Source organism: Osmerus mordax, chromosome 12 (assembly GCF_038355195.1).
Source record: "Osmerus mordax isolate fOsmMor3 chromosome 12, fOsmMor3.pri, whole genome shotgun sequence".
Classification (NCBI taxonomy): Eukaryota; Metazoa; Chordata; class Actinopteri; order Osmeriformes; family Osmeridae; genus Osmerus; species Osmerus mordax.
In genome coordinates, this window is record NC_090061.1 from 3,075,920 (window position 1) to 3,102,575 (window position 26,656).

At 43.3% G+C, this 26,656-nt stretch overlaps 5 protein-coding genes across 7 annotated transcripts; 2 read left to right on the top strand and 3 right to left on the bottom strand.

Moving 5' to 3' along the window:
- The first annotated feature begins 457 nt into the window (after window positions 1–457).
- On the top strand, window positions 458–3,421 carry hopx (HOP homeobox). The gene is made up of 2 exons (XM_067248225.1): window positions 458–832; window positions 3,128–3,421. Exons 1-2 carry the CDS (start codon window positions 683–685, stop codon window positions 3,203–3,205), a joined length of 228 nt encoding a protein of 75 aa, XP_067104326.1. The 5' UTR covers window positions 458–682; the 3' UTR covers window positions 3,206–3,421.
- Window positions 3,422–7,224: 3,803 nt separating this feature from the next.
- LOC136954630 (sperm microtubule associated protein 2-like) lies at window positions 7,225–10,918 on the bottom strand. Of its 2 annotated transcripts, none has more exons than XM_067248265.1 (8): window positions 10,779–10,918; window positions 10,638–10,668; window positions 10,425–10,481; window positions 10,018–10,149; window positions 9,015–9,140; window positions 8,302–8,443; window positions 7,683–7,817; window positions 7,225–7,448 (listed from the first exon to the last, which is right to left on the bottom strand). In XM_067248265.1, exons 1-8 carry the CDS (start codon window positions 10,795–10,797, stop codon window positions 7,326–7,328), a joined length of 765 nt encoding a protein of 254 aa, XP_067104366.1. In that variant the 5' UTR covers window positions 10,798–10,918; the 3' UTR covers window positions 7,225–7,325. The 2 variants fall into 2 exon arrangements, with proteins under 2 accessions (XP_067104366.1, XP_067104365.1); XM_067248264.1 differs by having other exon boundaries at window positions 10,018–10,152.
- A 236-nt stretch (window positions 10,919–11,154) lies between these two features.
- Window positions 11,155–13,939, bottom strand: arl9 (ADP-ribosylation factor-like 9). Its single transcript, XM_067247624.1, has 4 exons — window positions 13,600–13,939; window positions 13,103–13,277; window positions 12,540–12,715; window positions 11,155–12,194 (listed from the first exon to the last, which is right to left on the bottom strand). Exons 1-4 carry the CDS (start codon window positions 13,813–13,815, stop codon window positions 12,015–12,017), a joined length of 747 nt encoding a protein of 248 aa, XP_067103725.1. The 5' UTR covers window positions 13,816–13,939; the 3' UTR covers window positions 11,155–12,014.
- A 767-nt stretch (window positions 13,940–14,706) lies between these two features.
- Window positions 14,707–21,680, bottom strand: srp72 (signal recognition particle 72). The gene is made up of 19 exons (XM_067247846.1): window positions 21,575–21,680; window positions 20,778–20,898; window positions 20,457–20,580; window positions 19,898–20,041; window positions 19,678–19,789; window positions 19,541–19,572; window positions 19,141–19,265; window positions 18,887–18,944; window positions 18,623–18,754; window positions 18,194–18,322; window positions 17,862–17,934; window positions 17,463–17,527; window positions 17,279–17,374; window positions 17,031–17,134; window positions 16,741–16,818; window positions 16,415–16,552; window positions 16,236–16,273; window positions 15,750–15,909; window positions 14,707–15,572 (listed from the first exon to the last, which is right to left on the bottom strand). Exons 1-19 carry the CDS (start codon window positions 21,672–21,674, stop codon window positions 15,392–15,394), a joined length of 2,010 nt encoding a protein of 669 aa, XP_067103947.1. The 5' UTR covers window positions 21,675–21,680; the 3' UTR covers window positions 14,707–15,391.
- Window positions 21,681–22,106: 426 nt separating this feature from the next.
- LOC136953955 (leptin receptor overlapping transcript-like 1) lies at window positions 22,107–26,058 on the top strand. 2 transcript variants are annotated; one of them, XM_067247448.1, is made up of 5 exons: window positions 22,107–22,214; window positions 23,212–23,287; window positions 23,509–23,695; window positions 23,901–24,013; window positions 24,179–26,058. In XM_067247448.1, coding segments are annotated over exons 1-5 (393 nt in total). In that variant the 5' UTR covers window positions 22,107–22,198; the 3' UTR covers window positions 24,180–26,058. The 2 variants fall into 2 exon arrangements, with proteins under 2 accessions (XP_067103549.1, XP_067103548.1); XM_067247447.1 differs by having other exon boundaries at window positions 23,901–26,058.
- The last annotated feature ends 598 nt before the right edge of the window (window positions 26,059–26,656 follow it).

A 26,656-nucleotide genomic window follows, 5' to 3' on the forward strand; every position in this document is an offset into this window, starting at 1 on the left:
TCGCTGTTGCTAAGGTTGGTGAGATTGAGAAAGCAGACAACCAAGGGTTTTCTACACCGTTGCCAGAAATGAACATTTTAATAACCATTACTGTTTAGTTTCACTCACTAAAACAGGCTGACATTTCTTTAATTATTAGTATGTTGGATGGTGTGGAGTGTCGCAGGTGCAAAGTGTCCCGCGTTGGAGAATCCACTGCCCTGACGTCACCAAACACGTTACATAGGCTGAAAGGACTTTTGAGTGGCAGTTTTAGTGACGGACACCTTGAAATATCTGATCTCGTCCAGTAAATATTCACCTGTAGATGTGTATGCTGCTTTAAAAATACTTTTCATGCCTCCTTGCGTCAAGGTTTAATTGCGTTTTACATTAATGGGGAGGGGAGGGCTCTGTTAGTGAGGGAGGGAATTCGTGCCACTGTTGACAATTCGTTCACACACGGTTCACAGTCTCATTCTCAATGTGGCGTGCGCTTGAGTTACAGTTCAGTGACTGTAATTGCTAGGCGATTTCTGTTTGTCCTTATCTGTCTTTTCAGTTGGCTATTAGCTGGTACTGTTCACGGGACGACGGACGTCAATTGCATGGGAACTTCTTCTGAGGAGAATAAAAATTCGGTGCCTGCATTCTAGACAGAAAACGACTTGTTCTGACTGAAAGTTCTGTTGACGAGCGGAGAATGGCTTCGAACGGGATGGAGAGCATGCAGTTGGCGGAAGATCAGATTAAAGTTCTCGAGGAGAATTTTTTGAGAGTCAGCAAGCATCCAGATGAAGCGACACTCATGTTGATCGCGGCAGAGTGCGGACTCACTGAAGCCGAGACCGCTGTGAGTATTATGTTGTTTTTATTAACTCTTCTGTGACTTCCAGTCAGTGTTGCGGAGACAGATTGAGACACAGGCTATGCGCCCTGAATTGTATAATTCGTGTAATGCAATTGTCTCATAGCCTTCTAAGTCCAATTAATTTAAAAGTATTTCGTTGATTAATCAGACTAGTTTGGCAATATAATTTCTATTCGACATGTTCAACGCAGTCATACACTGCGGTCGCAGTGTGGCTTCCATCAAGTTGTCCTCCGCTGTCCATCCACGCACCGTTGAACAAACACTGTGCTCCAATTCTAGAAATAATGGGCTGAATAGATTTTTCTGGAACCGGTACGCGCTGGCGTGATGATTTTGCTGCTGTGGGCTTTTAGTCCTGTGTGTTCTACATCAAGTGGGCTTTGTCAACAGACAGCGCACGCGTTAGGCAGGTCCCCATCACTGTTCGCATGCCAGTCTGTCTTTCCAAAGCAACAACATACCAGTTAAGAGTGAATTAACACACACTCACTAGTAGGATACAAAGCATTCTAATCAACGATACCCGAATCCTCTCCACAAATATTTTTTCAACGTATAGAGCACCAGTGATGTCTGAACTCCAAGGTGTTGAGACTATCTGCCACTAGTCATTTCTAGTAGTTTTCTACTAATTGTTGAGCAAACGTTCATAATTCCCTTTCAGTATTATTTGTGTGTGCGTGTCTGCTTTCTCTAACAGGCAAATACGTCAACTCAGCAAGCGCAAGTGACCTCGCGAGGATGTCACGTGGCCCGACGTTTATTTCATAGTCAAATAAAAAGAGCGTCTGCTAAATGACTAAATGTAAATGTAAAACCAAGGTGGTGAGCGTGGTGTCAACAGAGCAAACCAACCGCCCAAGCGCTCGGGGCCTTGGGCGACTTTTGTCCTTTACACCGTTTACCCCCGGATTACCTACTGTCAACCACAAATTAACAGTGGCACATGTCTCTTCAAACGGTTCAATCTCCTCTTTACGGAACCGGTTCCGCCAGTTCTCTCTCCTCCGCGTGTTTGGTGACAGAGTGTTTCCACTGAGCGCACGAAGGTGGGAGAAGACTTTTCCGACCTGACTGAGCAATCAGGATTGGGGTGAGGTTGAGGCCTTGGCTGTTAATCAAAAGACCAAACTTCATTCAAAGCCAAAGTTTCAGCCACCTCACGAATAACAAAGCCGTGTTTTGAAAGGGTTTACCTAAAGGAAGGGCACACCCTGCAACCACTCCCGTTCTCAATTAAAACATTTAGAACGTGTTTCTGCGTCTTTATGGCATGTTTCGTCTCCTTTCGTTGGTCTTTAAGTGCTGCTGGTTCTGAATCACTAAGGTGCCCTAAACGTCACGTCAAAGAACTTCGACATGCAATTTCCAAAACAGTCTTTTGTGGAAATACATGTTGTGATCGTTTTCAGTAAAAACGTTTCTGTCTAACATTCCTGAATATCTTCTCAGTGCTGAAAAAACAACTGATGCATTGTATCTTAAAGATATAATAAAATCAAATGTTATTTGTTTACTACTTTTTTTAAGGTCACAGAGAGGGCTTCAGATGCTCACAGATTAGCACCTATAAACAAACTAAACCCTCAAAAAAGACACGAAAAAAAAATGTAATTTAATATTATATGTATTCAGTCTGTGTAAAATATTCTTTACAGTCGTACAGTGTTGCTCAATGCAGGGTCGTGTCTGAAAGCTGTGGTTTGGCTGTGCCTTCTTCCATTACATTCTGACTCAAATCCACTCACTTCCCCACACTATCTGACAAGTGATGTCACTACTGTTGTGGATTCCTTGACAACCTGAGTTACAAAACAATGACACCATGCCATGAGCAGTCAAATCATTTAGTTCAGTCTTTTGTGAGTAGTATAAAGATCTGTTGTCAATTGTAGTTTCTGAAGTAATTGTCTAAATTATTGCCCATTGCTCTGGCTTCCAAAATACTTAACTGTCCAATATTGGACAGTTCTTTCAGGAATATTACAGTAAAAATGAACCATCTCCTTCCTTCACACAGATCAGATTACAGGTTATGTAACTAATTGTGTCAATAATGACATCAGTCACATGTTCTTTGGAACTGAATGCTCATGGAGAACAATGACAGTGATGTCATAGAATGCCTACAATGATATTGATGTCATAGAATACCTATGAAGAACAATGATAGTGATGTCATAGCACGTTTATGTAGAACAAAAGTACTGCCGTCATAATAGGATATACCGTCACCTGTATCTGACTTGGGTTTTATTCTACTGTTTATTCCAGAAATGGTTCAGGCTACGCAACGCTCTGTGGAGGCAGGCAGAGGGTCTTCCTGCTCAGCTGGGCTCAGTGAGGGACTGAGGAGGGCCCGACACCAGGACGTCCGCTACCCTGCTGTCGTCTCCCCCAGACCAAGCCCTTACTGACCAACTCCTCTTCAATCCTCTTGTCCTTCTCTCATTTGTATCCCGTTTGTTACTTACCGAATGTGAAGTGTTTGCGACTTGTGTGTCTTGCCAATCTATAACCCGCCATGTTTACATAAATAAACAAAAACGTATATTATTATAAGTTAAAGCCGCGCCATTGTGGAGTGTTTTGTGTGTGTCCTCGTGGGGCCTGATGGAGGAAACGGTCACAATGGTGGGAAGGAGACGTCTCTGCTAGGCTTGCTGTTGTCCTCCTCAGCGGAGAGCAGGACAGGAGGGTTTCATGGGGCTGTAAAGGACTCCAGGCAGTGTCCAGGCTGCCAGGCAGTGTCCAGGCCGCCAGGCAGTGTCCAGGCTGCCAGGCAGTGTCCAGGCCCCCAGGCAGTGTCCAGGCCGCCAGGCAGTGTCCAGGCCGCCAGGCAGTGTCCAGGCCGCCAGGCAGTGTCCAGGCCGCCAGGCAGTGTCCAGGCTGCCAGGCAGTGTCCAGGCTGCCAGGCAGTGTCCAGGCCGCCAGGCAGTGTCCAGGCAGTGTCCAGGCAGTGTCCAGGCCCCCAGGCAGTGTCCAGGCCGCCAGGCAGTGTCCAGGCCGCCAGGCAGTGTCCAGGCAGTGTCCAGGCTGCCAGGCAGTGTCCAGGCAGTGTCCAGGCCGCCAGGCAGTGTCCAGGCCGCCAGGCAGTGTCCAGGCAGTGTCCAGGCTGCAGTGGACCACAGGAATCAGTTGGCACTGCTGGTGGAGCAGTCTGGGTGGACGCTGACCCACAGTGGGATCAGCGCCGCTGATGGCAGACTCAGCCGCTGATGCGCACCTTCCTGCCATAGTAAATTCCTCGATTGTGCAAACTTTCTTGGCGAATAAAGCTGATTCACATTATGATTCTGAGAGAGAGATGGTATGAAGGACCTTTTCCTCTGTCATGTGGCAAACTGAAACCTCTGTGCAGAGGAGAAAGAAAATGGGATACAGAGAGACGAGACCTGGTACCAGTGGCGAAAATCTGCTATCAACTTTGATATTACATTTTCTCAAGAGCAATTCCTGAGGGGTACACCAAAACTACTGCTGTAACACATAGCACATTAAAAAAGTGCCATCGTGTCCATAATCAGCAAAGCCCTTTCATTGCGTATTATTAGTATTATTGAAATTACATATTTATGTTTACAGTGATTTATTGGGGGGGACAAATCATATTTTTTCCAGGATGGGGGGGGTCATGTCCCCCCTGTCCCCCCCGGGATTTCCGCCTATGCCTGATACACAGAGGGGCTGATTGTGGGAACATTCTGCTGAACAAGCTCAACAGAAACCGATAGCAACAGAACAGGTAGTTCATGTTGTCATGAAACCTCCCCTGTTTCCACGGAGTGTTTTGTCGACAGGGTACTCACACAGGCTGCAGTGGTATAGGTTTCCTGGGCCTGTGGTGTTTTGCTGAAGCCCAGCTGAGTCACACCCACTGAAGAAAAACAAATATGTTTATTTAGACACACATAGTGAACACACAGCAGCTCAGACTCAAGCCAGCTGGAAAAGCCAGGTCTGAAAATGTCTCCCTCTTTTCTAACCAAGCGCCCTACAGAAACACATAGATCGTATTTATTTTATAAACAATAAAGTAGCATATGTCACCAACACATAGCTTAAAACAACCTTGATGCTGATTTTGTTAAACATTTTTGCGGTAATTGTTCTTGTGATTAGCGACAGTGGTCTGGATAGTAACAAAAGTGAGTGGAAGAGTTATTTCTCAATAATGATCAGCTAGTTTCAATTGGCCCATGTAATTAAAGAACTCGTTAAAGCGACAGGACGCTGTCTAATGTGCTGACTGTCGCTCATAGTGTCTCTTATCACTTTCTTCAACTGGTTCATGCTGTCAAAAAATTCCGTGGGAAAAAATCACGACTGCAACTTTAAAACAACAAATGAAGTACATTTTACGATGGAAAGAAAATCGTTCCAATAAACATTATGTTAGTATGCATCATTAACTGACTACGGGCAATGCCACAAGCATGGCTCTGTCATTAAAAACTACAAATCATTAGACTGAAAGAGCGACTGGAGGGTTTACGCCGTTCTGTAAGCGACCCTGTCTCTGTGGATGGAATCAGAATGGACTCGGCCATTGTCTGTTGCTAAGAGGACTTAACAGAAGCCTGTGGAATCTGTCACTGCTGGCCCTGAGAGGGTGAGGCCAGGAAGATTCACTGGTCCAGCTGGAAGTGTCCTAACAGCCCTCCCAGACACACAAGGAGCTGCCAGATTCACACTGCTGTTGACCAGGGGCCTTGTCAAGGATGCTCCCACTCCCAGAGAACCTTGTTGACTCGAAACTGGCTGGAAGGTGACATAGAGGACAAGGTTGATAGGAGAAGGAGGTACAAAGTGTAGCCAAAATAATACACATATTAGTGTATGTAAAAGCATCCTAAGTGCCTTAACACTAATTAACTAACACTTACTAATATTATAAACACTTACAGTATATCGTCTTGTTAACACATTCATGTTAATATTTTTTTTTTTTTTTTTTTTACATTCATGTTAATATGCATCTTAAATGGGCCTTCTAATCTATTAAGCAATGCTTATTTTCACACACACACACACACACACACACACCACATCACAGATCAACTGATGGTAGGCCTAGCACTAACACCCTTCATGATTATGACTCCAGACATTTTAGAGAGAAAAAATTCTAAATGTTTAAGATTCACCTGAGTCACCTGACTAGATACAGATGCTTATTACAAGCATCTGTATCTACAGTGTTACCTCTGTCTTGTTGACTTGTCAACAAACCACCCAAAGCCCACAGCAGTGTTTAGTGTACACCACTCCTGCCTGTCAGGATCCAGACAGATCATTGTCACTCTGCCTGCTGCCAGGGTAACTGGGCATTTAGGTCAGAGCAGTCAGCCAGGAGCTGTTGCATCATGGGAACAGTAGTCTCCAATACAAGACACACTCGATCTTTAAACTGTCCTTCTATCCAGACCTACAGTAGGATTAGATTACTCACCCCACAGTTCCTCCACTACAAGAAGGATCAAATGGGCCCTGTTTCTCCTTCTTCCGTGACACACAGACGAATCAGTTCCCCCAACCCCACCCCCCTCCTCCTGGTTCCTGCTGTCTCAGGTCACCATCACCACAGGCTAATCCCAGATTAGGGCCCCAGTGGGAGGCTGTCTGGATCTTCTTTGAAGCCAGGCCTTTCCTGGCTCTTCTCTCCTGGGTCTCACACCCGGCTGGTGCTGCCCTCTCCTCTCCTGCAGGCCTCCAAATCCACACCAGCCCCTTTGAAATCCACCCTGGCCCCTTTTTACATCATACTCACATGTGTCTGTGGTCTAAGTGGGATAATGGAGGATTTTAAGACAAGCTCGCAACACTTGCAACACTCTCAACGCTTATCAGTTTCATTGTAAATGAAACTGGCAGTTTTTTTGCACACATAAAATATTTATAAAGGAATTTGAAGGTACAATGAATATGATATGTGTGTATTCTTTGCTTTGGAATCAATCATCAAGATCGCGGTATTTCTAAATGTTTCTAAAATCTGATATCCACAGAAAACCCAGATGATTTAAAAGTAGAATTGTGAATGTGGATCATGTTATCATACCTTTGCATATTTCCAAGATATGAACATAGATTTTGCAGAGGGGGCAGATCCAAAATGGATCTTGGAGGTAGTTAAGGACGAGCAAACAATTCACACAGCCAATTTGGTTTGGCATCTTGCTAAAGTCAATGGATTCTGCTATAAAACTCAGAATTCTGTCTAAAAGGAAATCCAAGCATATGTCTCACTGCACAAGATTACAAAACCAGATCAAAGGACAAAGAAAGACAGGCCTCACTTTTACTAAAGAGTTCTGGCGCCCAAAAATCTCAGTAAATCAGATAAATATGAAAGACCCATGAGTGCATTGTTCAGTTTCTTTTATTACTATTGTTGGCTGAGTTGCGGTTTCTCTCTCCATAGGACACCAGCTTGGCGCTGGTGCTCGGTCTGTAGGTGTGGTTGGAGGAGCTAGATTCTGCTGCGGGGCCATACTGGGTCTCGCAGTGGGATGTAGTCCTTAGAGAGCTGCTTCGCTGCTGACAGCTCTGTCAGGCGAGGGGACGCTGTCGCCTTCTTCGCCGCCTTGGAAATCTGTTGACACAGCAACAATATTCTAACTGACCCATATCTCAAAAACATATTGTACATTTGACTTTTCAAACCGCTTTGGATTTTCCATCCCACAGTTGCAGTTAAGTGATTTAACATTTTAAACATTTAGAATTTTTTCTCTCTAAAATGTCTGGAGTCATAATCATGAAGGGTGTTAGTGCTAGGCCTACCATCAGTTGATCTGTGATGTGGAGTGTGTGTGTGTGTTCTCACCAGCCATATAGGATCTTCTGGGCGTCCTCGCTCCATAAACATCTGATTGTGTTTCATCTTAGGCAGCGAGAGCATGTCCAGTCTGGGAGTCGTACGAGCTGTTTTGGCAGCATAGGAAATATATGTTTCCACTTTCTTTAAAAAAAACACAAGAACAAGGAAACTCTAGCTTGTTATGGTTTTTCGATCAAATATGAAGTGGCCAGAATTCCATCTCCTCCTCAAGGCAACCAAAGTCTACTGTCTTGCTTGGTTGGTATTTGTTACAGAGTGGTTGGAGCGTTTGACTGCAGATCACAAGGTCATGGGTTCAAATCCCCCTCATATACGTAGCATTGGATGGAAGCGTCTACCGACTGACTACACTAGATTATACTCCATGGGAGTCAGATGGCTGAGTGGCTAGGGAATCAGGCTACTAATCAGAAGGTTGTGGGTTCGATTCCCGGCCCTGCAAAAATGACGTTGTGTCCTTGGGCAAGGCACTTCACCCTACTTGCCTCGGGGGAATGTCCCTGTACTTACTGTAAGTCGCTCTGGATAAGAGCATCTGCTGAATGAAATGTAAATGTGTACAACAACAACAACAACTCACACACCTGTCGCGTTTGGTACCTACCTCCCGGGCAGGTGTGAAGCTGGGGTGGTTCAGTTTGGGACTGGCCAGCTGAAGCAGGCGAGGAGGGGTCTCAGCTGGTCTTCCTTGTGGGCTTATGTGCCAGATAGGGCAGCTGTACTCACATTCTGAGGTATGGGGAAGCCTGGAGGAACAACAAAGAGCGTTTTTTTATTTTATTTTCGCAAACAAATATTTTCCACATTGAAAGCAAGTGTAGAGAGAAGAAGTCATTTTTGAATGCCCTGGTGGGAATTGCACAACATGATCAAATCACATCAACAAGATTCCTTGACCTCTATCTCCATTTTTATCCTATAACCATGAGTAGATATCTGAAATGACAGAAACCATTCATACTGTTCACTGTGTGTTGATCTCGGTGATCTGGGCTTTTTCAAGGAGAACATTTTCTAGGCTTGAGCCCAAACATGCACTTCTGGTACTGCTGTGTTTTTTAAGATTTATAAAAAGACTTCCGCGGCCGTTCACTAGAGTCTCCGGGGGTTTGGGTGGACAATAGGCCCTATTGTCTCCGAAGCTTCTCCTCTTTCTCCCTCAGTTTGCTAGTGCAATAACACATGTCAAATTAATAGCTTTCTCGCCCAAAGAAGACTAATTTTAGACCTGGGGCCAAGTGGGATTGTTTTGCATACTTTCATACTCGACATCTTGATATGCGTTTTGTTTATGGTCACGTTTCACAACGTCTTTACCTCATTTCCTGGGAGCTGCGGGTTCTGGACTTGGGCGTTGACAAGCGCACAATGTGTTGAGCCTGGAGCTTCTTGGAGGAAGGACGTGATGCCTTCCTGGAGACGCTCTCCTCCTCCTCCTGCTTCCTGCGGGACAACGGCTGTGGTTACACAACGAAGACGGCTCGTGCCAGAGAATACGTTTGTCGTTTTCGGTATTCTGTCTCTCCGTGATGCATTATGAAAGCTGAGTGCTGTTGATGCAGGTCACGAAGATAGTTGTCAAGAGAATTATTTCCGAGCCACAGCAACGTTTTTTTCAAACTAGATTTCGATTTCTGAACTCATTAGGCCTATTTACATTTACAAACATTTCGGACACTATAGGGCAACGTGAGACATCTGTTTTCTCGAATGCCGCAACCAAGCAGTTACATACAGTTTCCTGATCATCTTCAAAATGCTGCTGTTCATAATCCTGATATCTGTCTGAAAGTAGGCTAGGAGAGTAGTTGAAGGTTTATGTTTAAACACTGGAACGTTCTATCTCAATGAAACAAGATGCGGAAGCGAAGCCTCTGCTCTGGTTTTGTCCTCCCACAACCATCAACTGTCTTTTTCAATTCAGTAGATGCATTATTATTTATTATTAAAAGAGTCGGGCTTCTCGTGATGATTTCTGATCAGATTATCCATTCAGTCTCATCTCATGCTGACAGCTGGATGGAAAGGTAGGCTAATGATAGCCTACAGGTGAAGGCCTATCATCTACTTGAGTAGATGTATTTCACAGAGCACTCGCCCTGATGTGGACAGTAACTTAAGGAACTGGCAAATAGCCAGTTCACTAAAAGCTTTTCAGAGTTTCTTCGAACAACGCGGCTATGGAAACATGTTCACTCTTTTATTGCTAACCCAGCACAATCACAGCAATATTCCACGTACTGGCTTCGCTCTCTCTTCAAAATGGCCAACTCATACTTTTTCATCAATAAAAGTGAGGGTGCTATTAGGGTCGTGTTACCTCAGGTGGTCATCGCATGCTGAGAAGACTCTTTTGTGCCTGGATAGGTATTGGATTCTGTCCGTTGGAACGGCTCCCAGAGCCGAGAACGATAAAGGCCATATAGAGTCCTGGTTACCCCAGGTGAGCTTGCTGCTGGATCGTTAGCATAACACAGTTGGAGAGTGAAAAGTCCCTTACACATGTTTTTTTTCCAGGTAAATATTGATGTATAAACACAATAAATGTGATGTGCATGCAATGTTTTATTTTATTTGTTTAGGTTAACAGAAAATATTTTGGCTTGCTCAACAGTCTATAGGATTTTTGTTCAACAGTGATTGTTGTAGGCCTATGTGGGCAAGACACTTCTGTGAAGGTAGGCTACTTTGTGTGTAAATTGTGTGTGATTGTAAAAAGGTACTTACCACGGAGTTGTGACCCATATCGTTTTGGGCACTTTGTGCTGGGCAAGTTCCAGGATTCTAGGAGAGTTAGGTAAATGATCTACAACACACAACTACACAACTCTCTCACAACCAAAAACCAATGTGTACTACTGACCCAATACAATACAATAGTAATACAACCTTTCATGAAAAAAGAACAAATGTAAGATAATCCTAAAGATGTGGTAATACCTGCTTGATGGACCAAATCTGGGCTGTATTCCTACAAAGAAAACATTTGATGTCTTGTACATTTTACTGTATTATTATTCCAGTTCCACATTTGTAAATCTCACAATTGATAGTAATAGTCAAACTGAGAATGATCTGTACCTGTTTTTCCAGACACCATCTCCCCAGGACAGACCCGAGTCTGTGGGAACAGCTCAATGAGAAGCTATTATTGAAGCGGTATTGTACTACCAGTCGTTGCTATGTCACCGGGAGTCCTTAGCAACTTATCACATGGCTGGGACTGAGGCTTGGACTCCTTAAGAGCCTGCAGGCTGAAACTGGAGTCTTATTGTCTCAGAAAGGCTTCTCTATCTTGTGTCTCAGAACGTACCATACAGGATGTTACAAGAAAACAGATATGAGGTCAGCAAACGACAGTTGCTGAAGTATTCATGGTGAGCTGGAACTGACAGTGACTATTATAATATGACGCACAGTATGAAAAAGGTTACATACATATGTATTTTTTACAAGTTTTCATTTTTATTATTTTAGTCACCCAGTTGAAAACATACAAAGCGTTGTATCCGAGTCTAATTAGGAATGGAACCCTGAGTCATTTCAGATGGATGATATGTATTTGGACAATCAAATATGTCTTCTGCAATTTCAATGTGTTCAACTACCATGGTCTTATTAATGTGTTTATACAGTGAAATCTTTGCACAAACTAGGATGCACAGCAGCACTCATTTTGTCAGGTGCACCAACCTTGAACATTAAGATGTAGTCAGTCCATAAAATACATGGAAAAGGTACTTTGGCATCTTCCTGAAATGCGTTTGTATTCATAGATAAATATCAAACTTTGGAGTTGGGAAAAATATTTTTTACATTCCCTCTAAAGAGACAAAACACTCACAAATATAAATATGCACCATGTAACAATATCGTTTTTTACAATTACTTTTACTATCTGACAGCACACGAATAATGGTTAGTGTTCTACCAGAAGTACTGTACACATCACCTGTGATGTAGGATTTTCACACACAACAAAAAACTTTGGTGACCAAAAAATATCAGCCCTTTCATTTAACTTTGTTAATGAACACCAAACATAACACGACGAAGGTTAAGATTCAGGTCAGCGCATGACACTATCTGAGGGTCACAATCTCCAACCACCACACCGTGAAACCAACCAATCAGCTTCCCCCTCACTTCAGATCCCTTTCAGCTGCGCATCATTTAGCACGTGGCTCAAACCATCCAAAATGCTAAATACATGTCACACACTACAACCGTAACCCAGAAAACTTCCTCCAAACACGACGACAGACAGGAAGTGGATCTGGTTGAGGGGTAAGAGAGCGGTGGTCGCCAGGCTCTGTCTTATTTCCCTTCACTCATCATCTGGACCACCAGATCCCGAGCGTCCTGCACGCCTGAGTTGAGCTCCTGCTCGCCTCTCTTCACGCACGTACCGATGAGGAACATCCTCCGGTCGTCCCCCAGCTCAACCAGTCCCAGGGCCTCGTGGAGGTCGGTGATGCTGCAGGCACCTGGCAGGTCCTGGGGTACACAGAAACAGTGGATACGTCATTGATCGTGTTGATTACTTTCCTGTAGCGCGTGAGATCGGACCTGTGATCAGTCCCTTGTATCCTGTAGTGCGATCATGAACACTACAGGAAGTACAAATGTACTTCCATCGACATTCCTGATTTCTCAATGTACATGTCATACTCCTAAATACGGTTACAACAACCCCAGCTTGAACATAAACGCTTACAGATCACCAAGGTAACCTGATGCCGTATGGAATCACACTTTAATCTTTCCCCTGCTCATGCTGCGTTCGTGCCATGGATTAGCCAATCACAACGAAGACGGTGACTTCGAGTGCGTCACTCTCACCTGCTTGTTCGCCAGCACCATCAGAGGCAGGAGGGGTTCTGAGGTCACCAGTTCATGTAGATGCTTCTTAGCCAGGGGGAACTGGTCAGACTTAGAGGAGTCAACCACAAACACCAACACCTTCGCCTTGGGCATGTATCTCTTCCAGTAGGCTAGCAGGTTCTCTGTACCTCCAACTACGAGACAAAAAACAACTGTCTTCTGAAAATGTCTACGAGCTAGCCATTAAAAGAAAGTACAGTTCATCCTTTATGGAAGTGTTGAATTTAGAATTTGAATTTGGTTTATTTGCCAAGTATGGCAGGGAGGTGCAAAACACTAAACATATAAGTATCTTAAATTAGGTAAAAGTACAAAAGTTTAACTATTTCTAAGAACTAAATCTAAGAATAAAACAATTTAAATATAAAATATATATAAAAATAAGAATGAGCAGCGTGAGTGGTCAACATGCATTTATATAAATGAGTAGGCTAATATGTCACCATAGTTCTCTCTCCGTGTGTGTGTGTGTGTGTGTGTGTGTGTGTAGTACAATGATTAAAAACTCAAGGTGTATTTACTTTCGAGGAACTCTATCTGAAGGTCCTCTCTGTTAATGGAGACAGCGTTGAACCCCTGGGTAGGTGACACATCTTGCTCCAGGCTACCAGTAGCGAAGCAGTGAAGCAGGCTGGTCTTCCCTGCACCCTCCAGTCCAAGCACCAGCACCTGTTTCCCCTTCTCTGCTGGCTTGGCCTAGTAAACACATGAACAAGATTCAATCAAACGGGGCTTTTATCCCCTGTTTAGGTGGTTGCCTACAGACCTCTGTTGGTTGTTCTGGGCGGATGCACACTGCTCGTCTATGCAAGGTCAACACTTTTGCAACCTAGCTATTACAGTAGTGGATACATTTGAAAACACTTTCTACAAAAGTGAACGAACAGACGCGATCGTCTAAACCACTGATTTGCAATGGAGGTTATTTCCAATGGCAACCAACCACACATCCGCTGTTGTCAGAAGCACTCTTGGAGAGAACTTTTAAGCACAGATTAAGCTACAACTAGCTACGCACCTCGGTTAGGGCTGGTGTTTTTTGTGCTTCTATGACTTCTGCTTTTGAAACGGTGTCTTCTTTTGCCTCGTTAATTCTTTCCAAATTGCCCTTTGCCTTTTTCGGCGGCTTTGGCTTTTTGTCCGCCGTCGACACGTAAGTCCAAATAATAAGTGCGACTCCTCCCGTTAGCGCAACAGCAACACCCACCAACCCAGCCTCTCTGAATCCAGGCATGTTTGAAGAAAGCTGGAAAATAATGAAATGCTGGTTTCACATGGTTTCATGCATCGTGTGTCGCTACAACTTCGCTATACATCTCCCTTTGACAACAAGTGGATTAGCTTTCTCTACACCTCATTGCGTGAAACGCTATTTCCGGACTAGTGGAAAAAGCACAGGAAGTGAACACAGACAAAAGATTCGTTTTATGGCTTGCAAATGGGACAAATAACTTATATTGACTTGCTAGACAATTGCTTCAATACTCTTTGAACGGGATGCACTGAACATCACCGTTGTTTCCTAAAATACACTTAATATGGAAATGACGCTTGCCACACTGGTAGTTCATTGGGTTGTTCATTGTGTTACAACCCAATGTTGCTTCCAGTTTGCATCATTTCGAATTAAACTGCCACTCAACCATAGAGCTAAGAGACTTGACAGTTTGACATATGTCAGTGAGTAGGCCTACTTCACACCTACATTATTTCTTATAATTGTTTGTGCATAAATGTGCATACATTCTAATATTGAGCCATGGACTACTGTCACGGGTACTCTATTGCCACCTAGTGGGTTTTACGTGTAAATTCAAGGGTATACATTGTAAACTCTCCACATCCATCAAGTGTATCCGTCACAATCTTCATTAGATGGTTATTTTGTACTTGGCCAATTAGCAAACACCATTATTTTACTCTGAACACCAAAATATTGTTAGAACTGCACACTTCTGATCCTTCTCGGATCCTTATTCTAAATGCATTATTTGTATGTCTCTTCAGATAAAAGTGTGTGCTAAATGGCTAAAATATAAACACATGCTGTTAACTCCAGACTCCACTAGAAGTTGCTGGTATGCCATTCCCAGATCTTTTCACAATGAAACAATTCAAAAACCAGTCAGGTGTCAATGAACTATTTATTAAGACATGACCAAAGGGACACCTTTCTTGGCCAGAATCGTTTCCTTTCCATCTTTGTAAATGGCTCCAAAAACGACATGCAGGTGACATACTCCCCCTCCCCAAGGATTTAAAATCAAAATATCTTTTGGATAATTTTACCTAAACTAAGACTGATTTGAAAAATAAATATTGTTTAAATTTGCATACACAACCTGAACTTTGTCTGATGAGATTGAAAGACTCATACTGAAAGGGCATTAGTCAATCACATGGATATTCATGGTTGGCAGTACCAAAGGAATCAGCTCACTCATAATGAAACACTGAGGGAAAGGTGTGTGTTAGAACATAAAGCGAAGCCCCTCTCGCCTTCAACACAAACACACCTGAAGATTAGTTACACCCATCTCCAAACGTTTGTCTTTCTACGCATTCCTTTCTAAAAAAAACCTCTTGAATCAAAGACGGTAGCAGGGCAGGGAATGGGGGGGGAAGGGCCTTCTGAAATACGTTCATCGTACACAACAACTAAACATGAATCGTACAGTTGTTTGGATGGTAAAAAAAAATAAAGAGGAAAAGCTTGATAAAAAAAAAAAAGCTTGTGATTTTCTGACATCGACAGGTCATAGGTCGTAGCCAGTGTGTCTGTGGACAAGCAGCGTGCTGTGTCACCATGACTACCAGCCTCCCTTGCCTCCCTTCTTCTTCTTCTGTGGGGCCTTCTTGCGCGTGGCCCCGGGTGCCGCTGGCTTCTGTTGCCGGGGCGGCACCACGCCGGGGGCAGGGGCGGAGGCTGAGGCGGAGGCTGAGCCCGGGCGCGGGGAGGTGGGGGGGCTGCTGGCCGTCTTGCTGGCGTCCCTGGAGCGAGAGGACAGATCCAGTCAGTGTGTGTGTGTGTGTGAGTGAGGTGATCTACACCAGTCAGTGTGTGACAGGTGATCTGTACCAGTGATTGTGTGCGTGTGTGAGAGAGGTGATCTACACCAGTCAGTGTGTGTGTGTGTGTGTGTGTGTGAGAGAGAGGAGGGTACTTACAGGTCAGAGGCAGCTCCAGATGTGGCCCCCTGCGTTCCCTTGCCAACCTGTTCCTTCTTCTTGCTCTTCTTCTTGCCTCTGTAGTAGGTCCTCTCCCTCATCGGCATCCACCGCTCTGGGTCAGGGGTCGCCTTGGGGTCACAGTTCTTGGGCAACTTGCCTAAATATCGACAAAGGAACAGGGAAAAATAAGTGAGATTTCACTTCCTGGGAAGTTATCACACAAGTTCCTCAGATTTTCTTCTATATTACATTTAGTCATTTAGCAGACGCTCTTATCCAGAGCGACTTACAGTAAGTACAGGGACATTCCCCCGAGGCAAGTAGGGTGAAGTGCCTTGCCCAAGGACACAACGTCATTTTTAACAGCCGGGAATCGAACTGGCAACCTTCTGATTACTAGCCCAATTCCCCACCTGACTCCCTGACTCACTCTTCTGTGTTTGAATAGTTGGGAAACAGTAACCAGCTGAGATCCAGACATACCTTTCTTCTTTTTCTTCTTCTTCTTAATATCCCCCTGGCTGCAGAGACAAACCAGTCAGATGAGCTCCCAGGTCACACACACACCCTCTGAATCAAATACAACCCATCTGCTCTGGCAGCAATCCCCCATAGAACAGTAGGACCTCCCTGCCTGTCAGCCTACAGCCTGGTTCTCTCACCCCTGTTCTTTAGGAAGGTTCTCCCCGGTGACTTTCGCAGCCTTCTTCCTGACGTAGTTGGCTCCGTGGGAGTTCTCCAGCTCGTCCACATCCACGTTGAAGGACATCTTGTCTGGGGAGGGGAGGTGCTTGCTGAGGCTGGGGGCAGGCCGTTAAGGACGCTACAGTTCACCTGTTCTACAACCCTGACTGGTTTCATCACTGTCAAACCATCCCAAATCTATACATTTGATCAGGTAACAAAGAAATCAAAGAATCAGAGAAACACCACGATAAAGACTTGAAGACACATTAGAGCCAAACAATGTTCATCTCAGCAAGGATACGATTTGGCTTTCTCTGTGTCCACCAGAGAATAGGCGGAGATGAGCTGTGCCAGCGTGTGGATGTCATTAGTGTTTTGCCTGTATAATGCCAAAAACATTATTATCATTAACCTGAACAGTGTTTTTAGGGCTTTTATCAAAAGCAACACAAAGGGGTGACATTTTAACCTGCAATCTCTTGATTTTGCAATCAAATGCCCTACCGCTGAGCTATGACCATCCAAACGTCTAACACACAACTAGCATCAACCATGTCTCTAAGGAGGGAAGACCCAGAGAGAGATGCTTACTTCCATAACTGCTCCAGGTCACTGATCGCCTCTTTTTTACGTCCGTACTTCAATTTGAAGTTTGCCGCTTCTCGTACGAGTGCTAAGTGAGCCGGTGAGCCAGGCTGGGAACACAAGGCATGGATGACAAATAACATCACACATCTGACTTCACAAGGCCTGTATATCTGGTTGATAACATATTACAGATGTAGCTAACTTTGTAAAAGTTAAATGGATAGAAGTAAAATAAGTACAAGTCAAATAACCTGTTCGGATTGGTAGTACTGAATAGCTCGGCTGAAGACATCAATGGCGCTGTCGATATCCTCCTCATGGCTGTACATGGTTACCAGAGCCGAGATCTGGAAGAGGAGGCCAATGTTAGTGTCAGCAGGCAGTACACAGGACTTCTGAAAGAGCTGTGGACTAGGCATGCTCATGAATACTCACCATTCCTTGCTTGTGCTTGAAATCTTCGATCGATCTCAAGATGTCGCAAGCTTTCGTAACGTGACCTGTGGAGTTTTAAAGAGAATTTAAACTTTTCACTTTCTAATGTGCATTGGGGACATTTGCCTCAAATTTGAACAGCCTGAATTTTGTTCTATTTGTTTTTTTTATTTTTTATATTTGGGATCTGTTTGAATGTGAGCAACCAGAAAATCTAATTTGGATCAGATTTGTTGAAAAACATTGAAATAAATTAATATTTCAATTTTAAAGAGGTGAATTTAAAACCAACAAATTCAGTGGTGTTAAAATGTCAATATAAATAATTAAATGTCCTTAAAATTCAAAACATGATGTCACTGATGTGCTTCCATACAGGAATGCAGAATCTAACAGTACCTTGAGTTAAGTACAGCTGTGCCATGGTCAGTTTGATTCCAGATGCACTCTCTGGATGCTGATCTGAGAAGCGCTAGGACACAAACACAAGACACGGTATTTACACCTGCAGAGTCTTCACAGGTCCACTCAATTCCACAAGCAGCCGGGGCTTGTGACTTAATACATTTAAGAATACTTTCTCGAGTTGATTAATATCAAAATGGAAAGAATCTAAGTTTATATGCTTGTATTTATATAGAAAACAGCGTATATGTCTTACTTGTTAAGGGTAAAAAGTTCCCCAGGGCTGTAGCGGGGGTGCTGTAGCAGGGGTGCGTGTGGGCGCTTACCTGCAGCAGCTCGATGGCTTTAGTGTGCTGCTTCTCCCTGCACAGCTGGGCCACCTGCACCAGGACCGGGCGAGGCTGGCCCGGGTTCTGGCTCTGCAGACTGGAGGACAACTTCCTGCACTGGTCTGCCTGGTGGGGGGGGGGGGGGGGGGGGGGGGGGTTAACTTTTGTATAGAAATTAGGGGTGGGAATCCTTTAGTGCCTCACGATTCGAATCGATTCTTGGGGCCACGATTCACAATTTGTGAATCGATATGAATTGCTAGAAGACTGAATCGCGATTCAAATGCGAATCGATTTGTCTTGTCTACGGTTTGTTATGTCAGTGTGTAGGGAGGGCAGGGGGAGTGGAGAAGCGTTCCCTCGTTTCACATAACCTCTCACTTTAGAAATTGTAATGTTGTATTTGAGAGGGTTTCGGGGTAATACCTGGTTAGTGTACATGGCCAACAAGGCTTTGTTGAATTCAATCGCCTGTAGCTGCATCTTGGCTAGCTTGTGTTCAACTCCTTCCGCGTTTGTGAGCTTCACTTTCTTCTTCGAGTCAAACACGTTTTGGTCCTGTACAAAAACAAGGAAACGTCTGTAGTCTGTGTCCAAAATACATCAAATCTAACAGTAATTGTACAATGTTATTTGTAGTGAGTTGAGTCTGTACCCAGGTTTGAGGTGAGTATCCCAGCATGCACCCACCTTGTTGATTGTGATGATGTTGTTGGCAGTAACAGCTAGCAGCCCAACGTCAGATGGCCTGTAGATGAAAACAGCAACAAAATATGAGAGGGGCCTGTGAGACCACACAGAGAAACTACTGCAGAGCAGAGGAGAGCTGAGATGAAGAGAGCTAAGGTGAGGAAAGTTGAGATGAGGAGAGGAGCGCTGAGATGAGGAGAGGAGAGCTGAGCTGAGGAGAGCTGAGATGAGGAGAGCTGAGATGAGCGTCTCACTTGAGCTTGATGACTTGGTTGTAAAGCTGCAGCGCCTCGTCCGTCCGGCCCTGCTTCTGCAGGACGTAGGCCATCTGAGAGTGGATGACGGCCAGCTCGGACTCAATGTCCTCCTCCGTCACGTCCTGGGGACGACAGCAGCAGAACACACCGTTAGATCAAACTGGAAACGCTAGACAGAACGCAGTGTGTTCGTACAGAAATTGTTCTATATATATATTATATATATGTATTTTTTATATAATAGATATATTTTTTTATAATATATATACAAATTACTGGAATACAAGCCAATAAATCAATTAATGATTAATATTTTTTTTTTTTGGAATACAAGTATAAAAATAAAAACCAGGAATAAAAGTAAATTATTCAAAATTTTAAGAAAATGAACACTTACAGAATCGTCTGCCAAGGACATCCGACAAAGCTCTAAAACAGAGATTAGACATTTAAAAATCCCAATAAGGACATGAAACCCATGTTGTGCTAGGACCCTGGAGATGTACAGGAGAAGGGCACTGGGACCAGACTCACCCTCAGCCTGCCGGAGTTTGTTCATTGCCTCCGTCAGCTGTCCCTGACCAATGAGAGTGCAGGCAGCGTTGTAGCACAGTTCGTAAGTCGTCTCAGGCAGACCCAAGTCATCCTGCAGACAGTTACATGGAGTTAGTTACGTAGGATACAGAACTGGATTGTCAATATAAAAACGTGTTAAGTGTGTGTGCTCCAGGGCCGTCCCAGACAGGAGACCCACCGGTGAAGAGTTCTCCCATGTGCTCATGGCAGCCACCACAGCAGACAGGTTGGTCTTCCTCTCCTCCTCGTACTCATCCTGGGAGTTCCTGATCAGGTCCCTGTACACCGCCTTGCACTCCTCATACCTCTCCTGCCTATACAGCTACACAAGAACACAACCAGGTCATGTTCAGTCCCAACGCCCATTCTGTCCCAACCCTGATTCTGCCTCAGTCTTACAGATCACCTCAGAAACGATGAGACTTTACGCCTTCAAGCTTGAGCTTAATTATCGTTGAGCAAACTTTGATCAAAGACAATTGCAGTAATCTCTTTTTAGACCTGTGTGTCGTGTTTGTGTACAGTATACAGTGCTGGTCCTTCCGCCTAGGGCTTAGATGTTTCTTGGCCCCAAAACACCCAAATAAAATGCATGTTTGTTACCAGGCTTCTAGAGAGCTAGATAATGACCCATATATTTGAATCAGGTGTGTTGGAGCAGGGAAACATCTAGAACATGCAGGACAGGGGTTCCCTGAGGACAGGGTTAAGAACCACTGCATTAGTGTGTGCCTTACCACTTGACCGTACAGTTCCTTTAACTTATCCGTCTGCTCTGCAACACCTTCGATGGTCTTCAGGGCGCTTTCCACTCGGTTCAACCGGTATTCACAATACGCTTTCTCAAAAGCAATAAGGTCACTAAGGGAAGCGGGATAAAGACTTGTGATATTGATAGCACTGCAATGGACATTTTGATCTTGTAAAATGCTGGCTTTTGCTCTGTTTACATCAAAAATGCTGTCACTTTAAAACAAAAACATTTGCACATTGTTCTGCTACCCACTTCCTGGCATAGACCCACTCTTGTTTCAGTTAGAATCAATGTCTCAACATACCTGCCAAGTACTTTTGAAAAGGTGTTCATGACATTCAATGCCTCTTTGAAACTACCATTTTGGACAAGGCATACGACTTTACAGTGAAGGGCTGTCACGTCATCTTTGATTTCATGCAGAACTGTAAAAAAAAGAAGCAAAATACTTATTTAGATAGAAAACTAGCAGCAGCACAGAAGCTTCGCGTTATCAATGCAACTGTAGCAAATAGACAATTCGAACGCATTTCGTTGGGCAGTAGAGCCAGAATTGGTCATGTATTATTAAACAGTCAGTAACCTAATCAAAAAACACCCCCCAATCAGTTAACTACGGGGGTTCAGTTATTTCAATTGGCAAGATTAGAAAGGCTGTATTGTCTTTTGCAGCTAGTGTCAAGCTATCCCATCTCAGCCTGTCAAGCTTGTTAGCTAAGGCCGCCTAGGGACACGTAATCACTGTATTGTAGCTAGGCTAATAGCCAGCCAGTTAGATCTTACGGTCACTTTGCTAAGGTACTTTAACTTGGAGCTTCACATGCGATGACTACTGAGTACACAATTTGCAAACAAATGTAAATCTGAATTAAAAATAAAAGCCACCGTAATGAATCAATGTAAAATAACCAGATAATCCATTGACGCTAACGTTAACTACCCACTGTAGCTAGAGCTAGGCTAGCTGGACTATGATGAACACTGCTAGCTAGCTCTAATAGCAGCTGGGGAAGGGACCTTGCGTTCAATATACCGAAATTAAACGTTAAGCAATAAGTACACCTGACAGTTCCAATAGTTTGTTTGTATCAGAAATCCTACTTTTGTTGACAGCTTTAAGGGCTCGAGTGAAGTCGCCATTCTGTCCACAGCGGTTCACTTCAGTCCACAGCGAAGCAACGGAGCCCCCTCCGCTCGCCATCTTCAACCTCGCTGCATGAAATTGTGAAATTGAGACGGATGATATACTCGGAAGCACTTGTTAGTTTGCTCCTCCGGGGTTAAAGGCCTGGTAGGACTCTGCCTGGTTTGAAGGCAAGGACTATTTTGTGTTTCTTTAATGAAGTGACCAACGAATAATAATAAAAGGTTGTTAGTTTGTAAATAATGACAAAAGATAATGTAAAACTGTGTATGTAAAAAAAGAGACATTCAAAGACATTTTGAATCAAATCATCAAACGATGATACACACATCATTGGATGTACAAATAGTTATAAAAATATATTAGCATGGGCAAAAACTATTTTTTTAATCAGAACATTTTAATTTTTTTACTCGCCCACTGTCGCGCAGGCGCCGTGGTGTAGTAAAGGCAGCAGCGATATGCGCGGTCGGCAGCTCGCTTGGGTCCTTTTGCTTTCAGTTTAGCTAGCTAGCTAGCAATACTGTCAAGGGTGTATTGTTGTCGTTCGTTGATAGGGACTGTGCCTAGGACGAGCAGAAATGGCCGGAATCAAAGGTAAGACATTGCGATCTTGATTTTCAATCGCAAAGGGTTGTATCAAAATAAATATATCCAATTAGCCATTGCTGATATAAGTTAATCATTGTGAAAGAATCGGTATAATGTGCCATACTACCATAGCGTAGCTACAGTTTGCCGGCCAAAATGATAATGCTGGTTAGCATTTGCCAAAACGCCATTATGCCAGCTATTCACTAGCTACCAGTATCTAGCTAGCAATAATATTATTATGCTATCTATCTGCATTTAAGATGGGTTGGAGGTCTTGGAAGAAGGCAATTTACGAGTAACAGCTTGGGTATTCTTTTGACTGTGTCCCATGTGCATTTGTCTTACTTAGCAAACCCAATTAGTTAGCAGCAATAGCTAGTTGTTATTGTTGCGAGCTAGGTAGGTTAGGTTGGCATGTGTGCTCTACAGCCTGTAGTACAGGGCTAGCTAACCGTAGCAAACGAGTGTGGGCAAGATAATAATGAATGAGATATACACCAGGGTCAACTAACAAACTAAACATCTCTAGCTTCCTCGCTAGATAACCCAGTAAATTATCATCGTTTGCGTAGTTCACACGGATCCTAACATTAGATGTAGCTTGACAGCTAGCCGGATTCGTCGAACAAAAATGCAATTCACTGGAGTAGACTAACAAACTTGCAGCTCCTAATCCTAAGCAGTTGCTAGAGCTACATGTGAAACCATCTGACTTATCATATGACTGCTACCTCATTTCAGCCATAGTATTAGGCCCCATGGGGGTCAGATGATCAATTACAGCCTCAACCAAGACACATTCATTTTGTCGGCTAGGCTTATGCTTATTATTCCACTCTATGACCACCGAAAAACTGTCCAACTGTGCTCTTTTTATCCTTGATCTTCTGCCAAACTTTATGTAAGCTCGATTTGTACATCTCTTTGGATAAGAGCCTGCAAAATGAATACAATGTAAACTGTTCATGCTTATGGCTCCCCTTCTCTCGTTGTTGTCCAGCTCTAATCAGTTTGTCCTTCGGTGGAGCTATTGGCCTCATGTTCCTGATGCTAGGATGTGCTCTTCCAGTGTATGAGTAAGTATCTCAAACACACATCCAGTCATTGTTATTGTACAGTTGGCCCGCTGTTTTACTAATATTTCACAATAATAGGAACAACAGGAACTAGGGTGTGAATAATTCAGCTGCAGATCATGAGGTCACAGGTTCAAATCCCCCCCGCTTGTATGGCATGATGGATAGAGGAGTCTGCTGAGTGAATCCCTTATTGTTAATATCTGTCTTTTCCTCCACAGTAAATACTGGCCCCTGTTCCTTCTCTTCTTCTACATCCTCGCCCCCATACCGTACTGCATCTCCAGGAGAGTTGTTGACGACACAGACTCAGCCAGTAACGCCTGTAAAGAGCTGGCCATATTCCTCACAACAGGGATTGTGGTTTCAGCCTTTGGCCTCCCCATTATATTTGCTAGAGCTGAAGTTGTGAGTACACAACATTTCCCGTTGTACACACATGTTCGCAAGTGTATACATCTCGTTTTCACAGCACATTTTATGTTAATCCGGGCTCTATTCTAGAAAAGCTCCCCAAGGTTTTATTTGTATTTTTTTTTCTTTCATTTCGCATACCACAGAGACCCCATACAAATCACTTGTTCATTGAATTATTGATGCTTTTTCCTTACAGATTGCTTGGGGAGCCTGCGCGCTTGTGCTAACGGGCAACATTGTAATTTTCGCAACCATCCTTGGATTCTTCTTGGTGTTTGGGTCGAATGATGACTTTAGTTGGCAGCAGTGGTAAAGATGGGGATGGGGTTTGGGACCTTAGACTCAACTGTTTTTACTACTAGCATTATTATTATTATTGTGTTGTTGTAATTATTTTAACTGATGTTATTTATTTGGCCAACCATCCATAGTCACATAAACCCTGTGCAATAATCTGTTTTATCTGTTATGCAGAATGTCAAATTGACTTTGATTGGACGACGGTGACATTCCTTCGGAAGTTCTTTGATTCACATTTGTGATTGGCCTGGAAACTCATCTTTGAGTGCTGCAAGTAAATAATGATGAGATCTCATTGGATCATCACGTGTGCGTGTAAAATCCTACGGAATGTCAACCTGGGCCTGACATGACCAATAGGACATGGCCATAAGCTTTCACATTTCCTGTGTGTTTCTTGTTTTTGTACAGAGGTTGAAAGTTGTTGGGGTTTTTTGAGGACAAAGTTCTGCTTTTATTTTGTCTGGCTACTCAGTGCAATGTCATGTTGGTTAGTAGGCCCCTCCCTCCCCCCTCACTGCTCCTCCCCCCTACCTCCTCCACTTCCCACTCCTTTATGTTCTATAAACTAGATACCTGAGCAGACTTTCACATAAAACTGTGCAAAAAAAAGTCAGCTCAAAATGACAAGTTATAGAAGGATTCTGTTCTTATGATATGTAATTCAATGTGACCCCCCAGACAGTGGTCCAATTCTACTGACTCAGCAATTCACAAACGACAAGCAACTCATGTTTCGTTGTTGTTTGGAGTCAGATACAGTAACTTGATGCTATTTCAATGCTGATTAGACATGGCGTTAAAAAAACATAAATAACCATAGGATCCATTGGCTGCAGCTGGGGCAAGTTAGGATCTAGGTTTTTGATGACCTTGGCCACTGACTAATTTCCCTCAATTAAGTATCCAAAGACGACTATGTACTTTTCTGTCCCTTTCTAGAGGTAAATCAACTGTTAATTTACTTTCAAGTTGAAGTTGTGAGTAATGAATCTGTATTTGATAAACCTATTGTTTTGATAAGGATTCAGTACACATTCAATAGGCTTTTCAATACCTTCCTCCAAGGAAGTAACTGACTTAAGTTGAGGTGACCTATTCCACTTTGTGTGGTCTGTGCGTTTGTATGTTAAGATGCAATGAAGTCCTGTCTTTTGTTATTTGCCCTCATGTTGAAAGCATTCAGTCGGCAGTCTGCAGCTTTTGGAGTTTAATTGCTGTTACATTTAAGGTGAACTAGTTGTCCAACTAAGAAAGGTATTAAGCATCTGTCACCCCATGTGCACAGGTCAAGTGAGTAAGAGTCCACCAGCAGTTTTTGTTTGCTTGTTCATTGGTTTTGAATGGGGTTGTTCTCTTTGTGAAGACTGGTCTCTGGAATTGACAAAATCTGTCTAAAATGTTTCCAATCTAATTGCAGTTAAACACTGGTTAATCAGGTATTCTTGAACTTTTGTGAGTTTGGTTGTTTAAGTTTAGTAAGTTATTTTTGTCTTCCAGAGACCTGGACAACAGTGGAGGGATTGATTGTATTACTGGTATAATGATGACTCTTCTGTCCTTATTTGAGTTGTCTCAAACATCTGAACTAATCATTCTTACCTTGATTAACAAAGGTAATATGACAAATTGTTTGTTTTTTTGGTCCTTGTATTTCAAGTTTGAGCTAAAACAAAATAGTTTTTATTCAGCCATTCCCAATGTTACTAAACTGTATCTAAAGAAGTTGTGTAGGAGGCATCTCTGGGTTGGGAACTGCAGACTTTCAATTGAATTACTGGTTTATTTAAAGAAATAACAACAAAATCTCCCAAACTTTTCTTTAAACACGAATACATGACTTACAGAACCTGGTCATTATATGCGTGTTATGGATTTAACACCCTTTTTTATTTTTTTGCAAAAGTCTTTCTGATTTGGAGGAATATTATTTATTTTACCGGACGCTTTGTGCAGATGTCCAGATGCCATTTTCTATTGACAACTTTTGTGTTAAGGAGGCAGAACTTAGCATGGTGGTTTTCTTTTTTTAATAAATGCCATTTTTGAACATCCTCTTGTTTTAATTAAGCATCATCCTCTTAACGAATTATGGATCGAATCAAACTAATAGATCCTTACTCAAAAAATTATTCACACCCTAGTTCCTGTTGTTCCTGACTACCAGGAGAGCTTAAACAGTGTAAAACCCAAAATGTATCTGTGATGGCTTTCCTAAATCCTTGCTTTATATTCACACAGATACTCCTTCACTGTTCTGTTCAAATGTACACTCCTTTGCTTATCCTTTGCTCTTGCTGGAGTGGTGATAGGATGATGTCAGTCGGTGGCCGGAAAGATGCACAAACAATTAAGAGTCGACTTTGTTTATGAGAACAATGTCGGATCATGTAACCAGTCAGAGTGGTCAGATGAGTGAGGCACATGGATCACAAACGTCCTTATATAAAATGAATAGACCAGTACAAATATAGTTTCCACAGAACGTGTCCTTACATGGCACAGCATGTGGTCAGCAAGTTTGTACACTTGAAAGACGACATGTGACAACATCGTAACTCATAGAAGCCTGTTTCTGCATATTTCTTCCTCACTGTCTCCTGTGAGTCTGGACAGATGAGGCCTCTATGTGTGGACTGGAAGGAGCCTCAC

Bases quoted from the DNA above. Each gene is read 5' to 3' on its own strand.
- arl9 (XM_067247624.1), bottom strand. From the start codon at position 13,815: ATGCCTGGATTCAGAGAGGCTGGGTTGGTGGGTGTTGCTGTTGCGCTA. The intron at 13,278-13,599 runs GTGCGTAGCTAG...TGTGTTTACTAG, and splicing joins AAACACCAGCCCTAACCGAG to GCCAAGCCAGCAGAGAAGGG. The intron at 12,195-12,539 runs GTGAGAGTGACG...TGTGTACCCCAG, and splicing joins TGGTGCTGGCGAACAAGCAG to GACCTGCCAGGTGCCTGCAG.
- LOC136954630 (XM_067248264.1), bottom strand. The intron at 10,482-10,637 runs GTATTACCACAT...TAACTCTCCTAG, and splicing joins AGATTTGGTCCATCAAGCAG to AATCCTGGAACTTGCCCAGC. The intron at 10,153-10,424 runs GTAAGTACCTTT...CTAACGATCCAG, and splicing joins ATATGGGTCACAACTCCGTG to CAGCAAGCTCACCTGGGGTA.
- srp72 (XM_067247846.1), bottom strand. From the start codon at position 21,674: ATGGCGAGCGGAGGGGGCTCCGTTGCTTCGCTGTGGACTGAAGTGAAC. The intron at 20,042-20,456 runs GTAAGGCACACA...GTTCTTGTGTAG, and splicing joins AGGAACTGTACGGTCAAGTG to CTGTATAGGCAGGAGAGGTA. The intron at 16,819-17,030 runs GTAAGCATCTCT...GGCATTATACAG, and splicing joins GACCTGGAGCAGTTATGGAA to GCAAAACACTAATGACATCC.
- LOC136953955 (XM_067247447.1), top strand. The intron at 23,288-23,508 runs GTAAGTATCTCA...TTTCCTCCACAG, and splicing joins TGTGCTCTTCCAGTGTATGA to TAAATACTGGCCCCTGTTCC. The intron at 23,696-23,900 runs GTGAGTACACAA...TTTTCCTTACAG, and splicing joins TATTTGCTAGAGCTGAAGTT to ATTGCTTGGGGAGCCTGCGC.
- hopx (XM_067248225.1), top strand. From the start codon at position 683: ATGGCTTCGAACGGGATGGAGAGCATGCAGTTGGCGGAAGATCAGATT. The intron at 833-3,127 runs GTGAGTATTATG...TGTTTATTCCAG, and splicing joins TCACTGAAGCCGAGACCGCT to AAATGGTTCAGGCTACGCAA.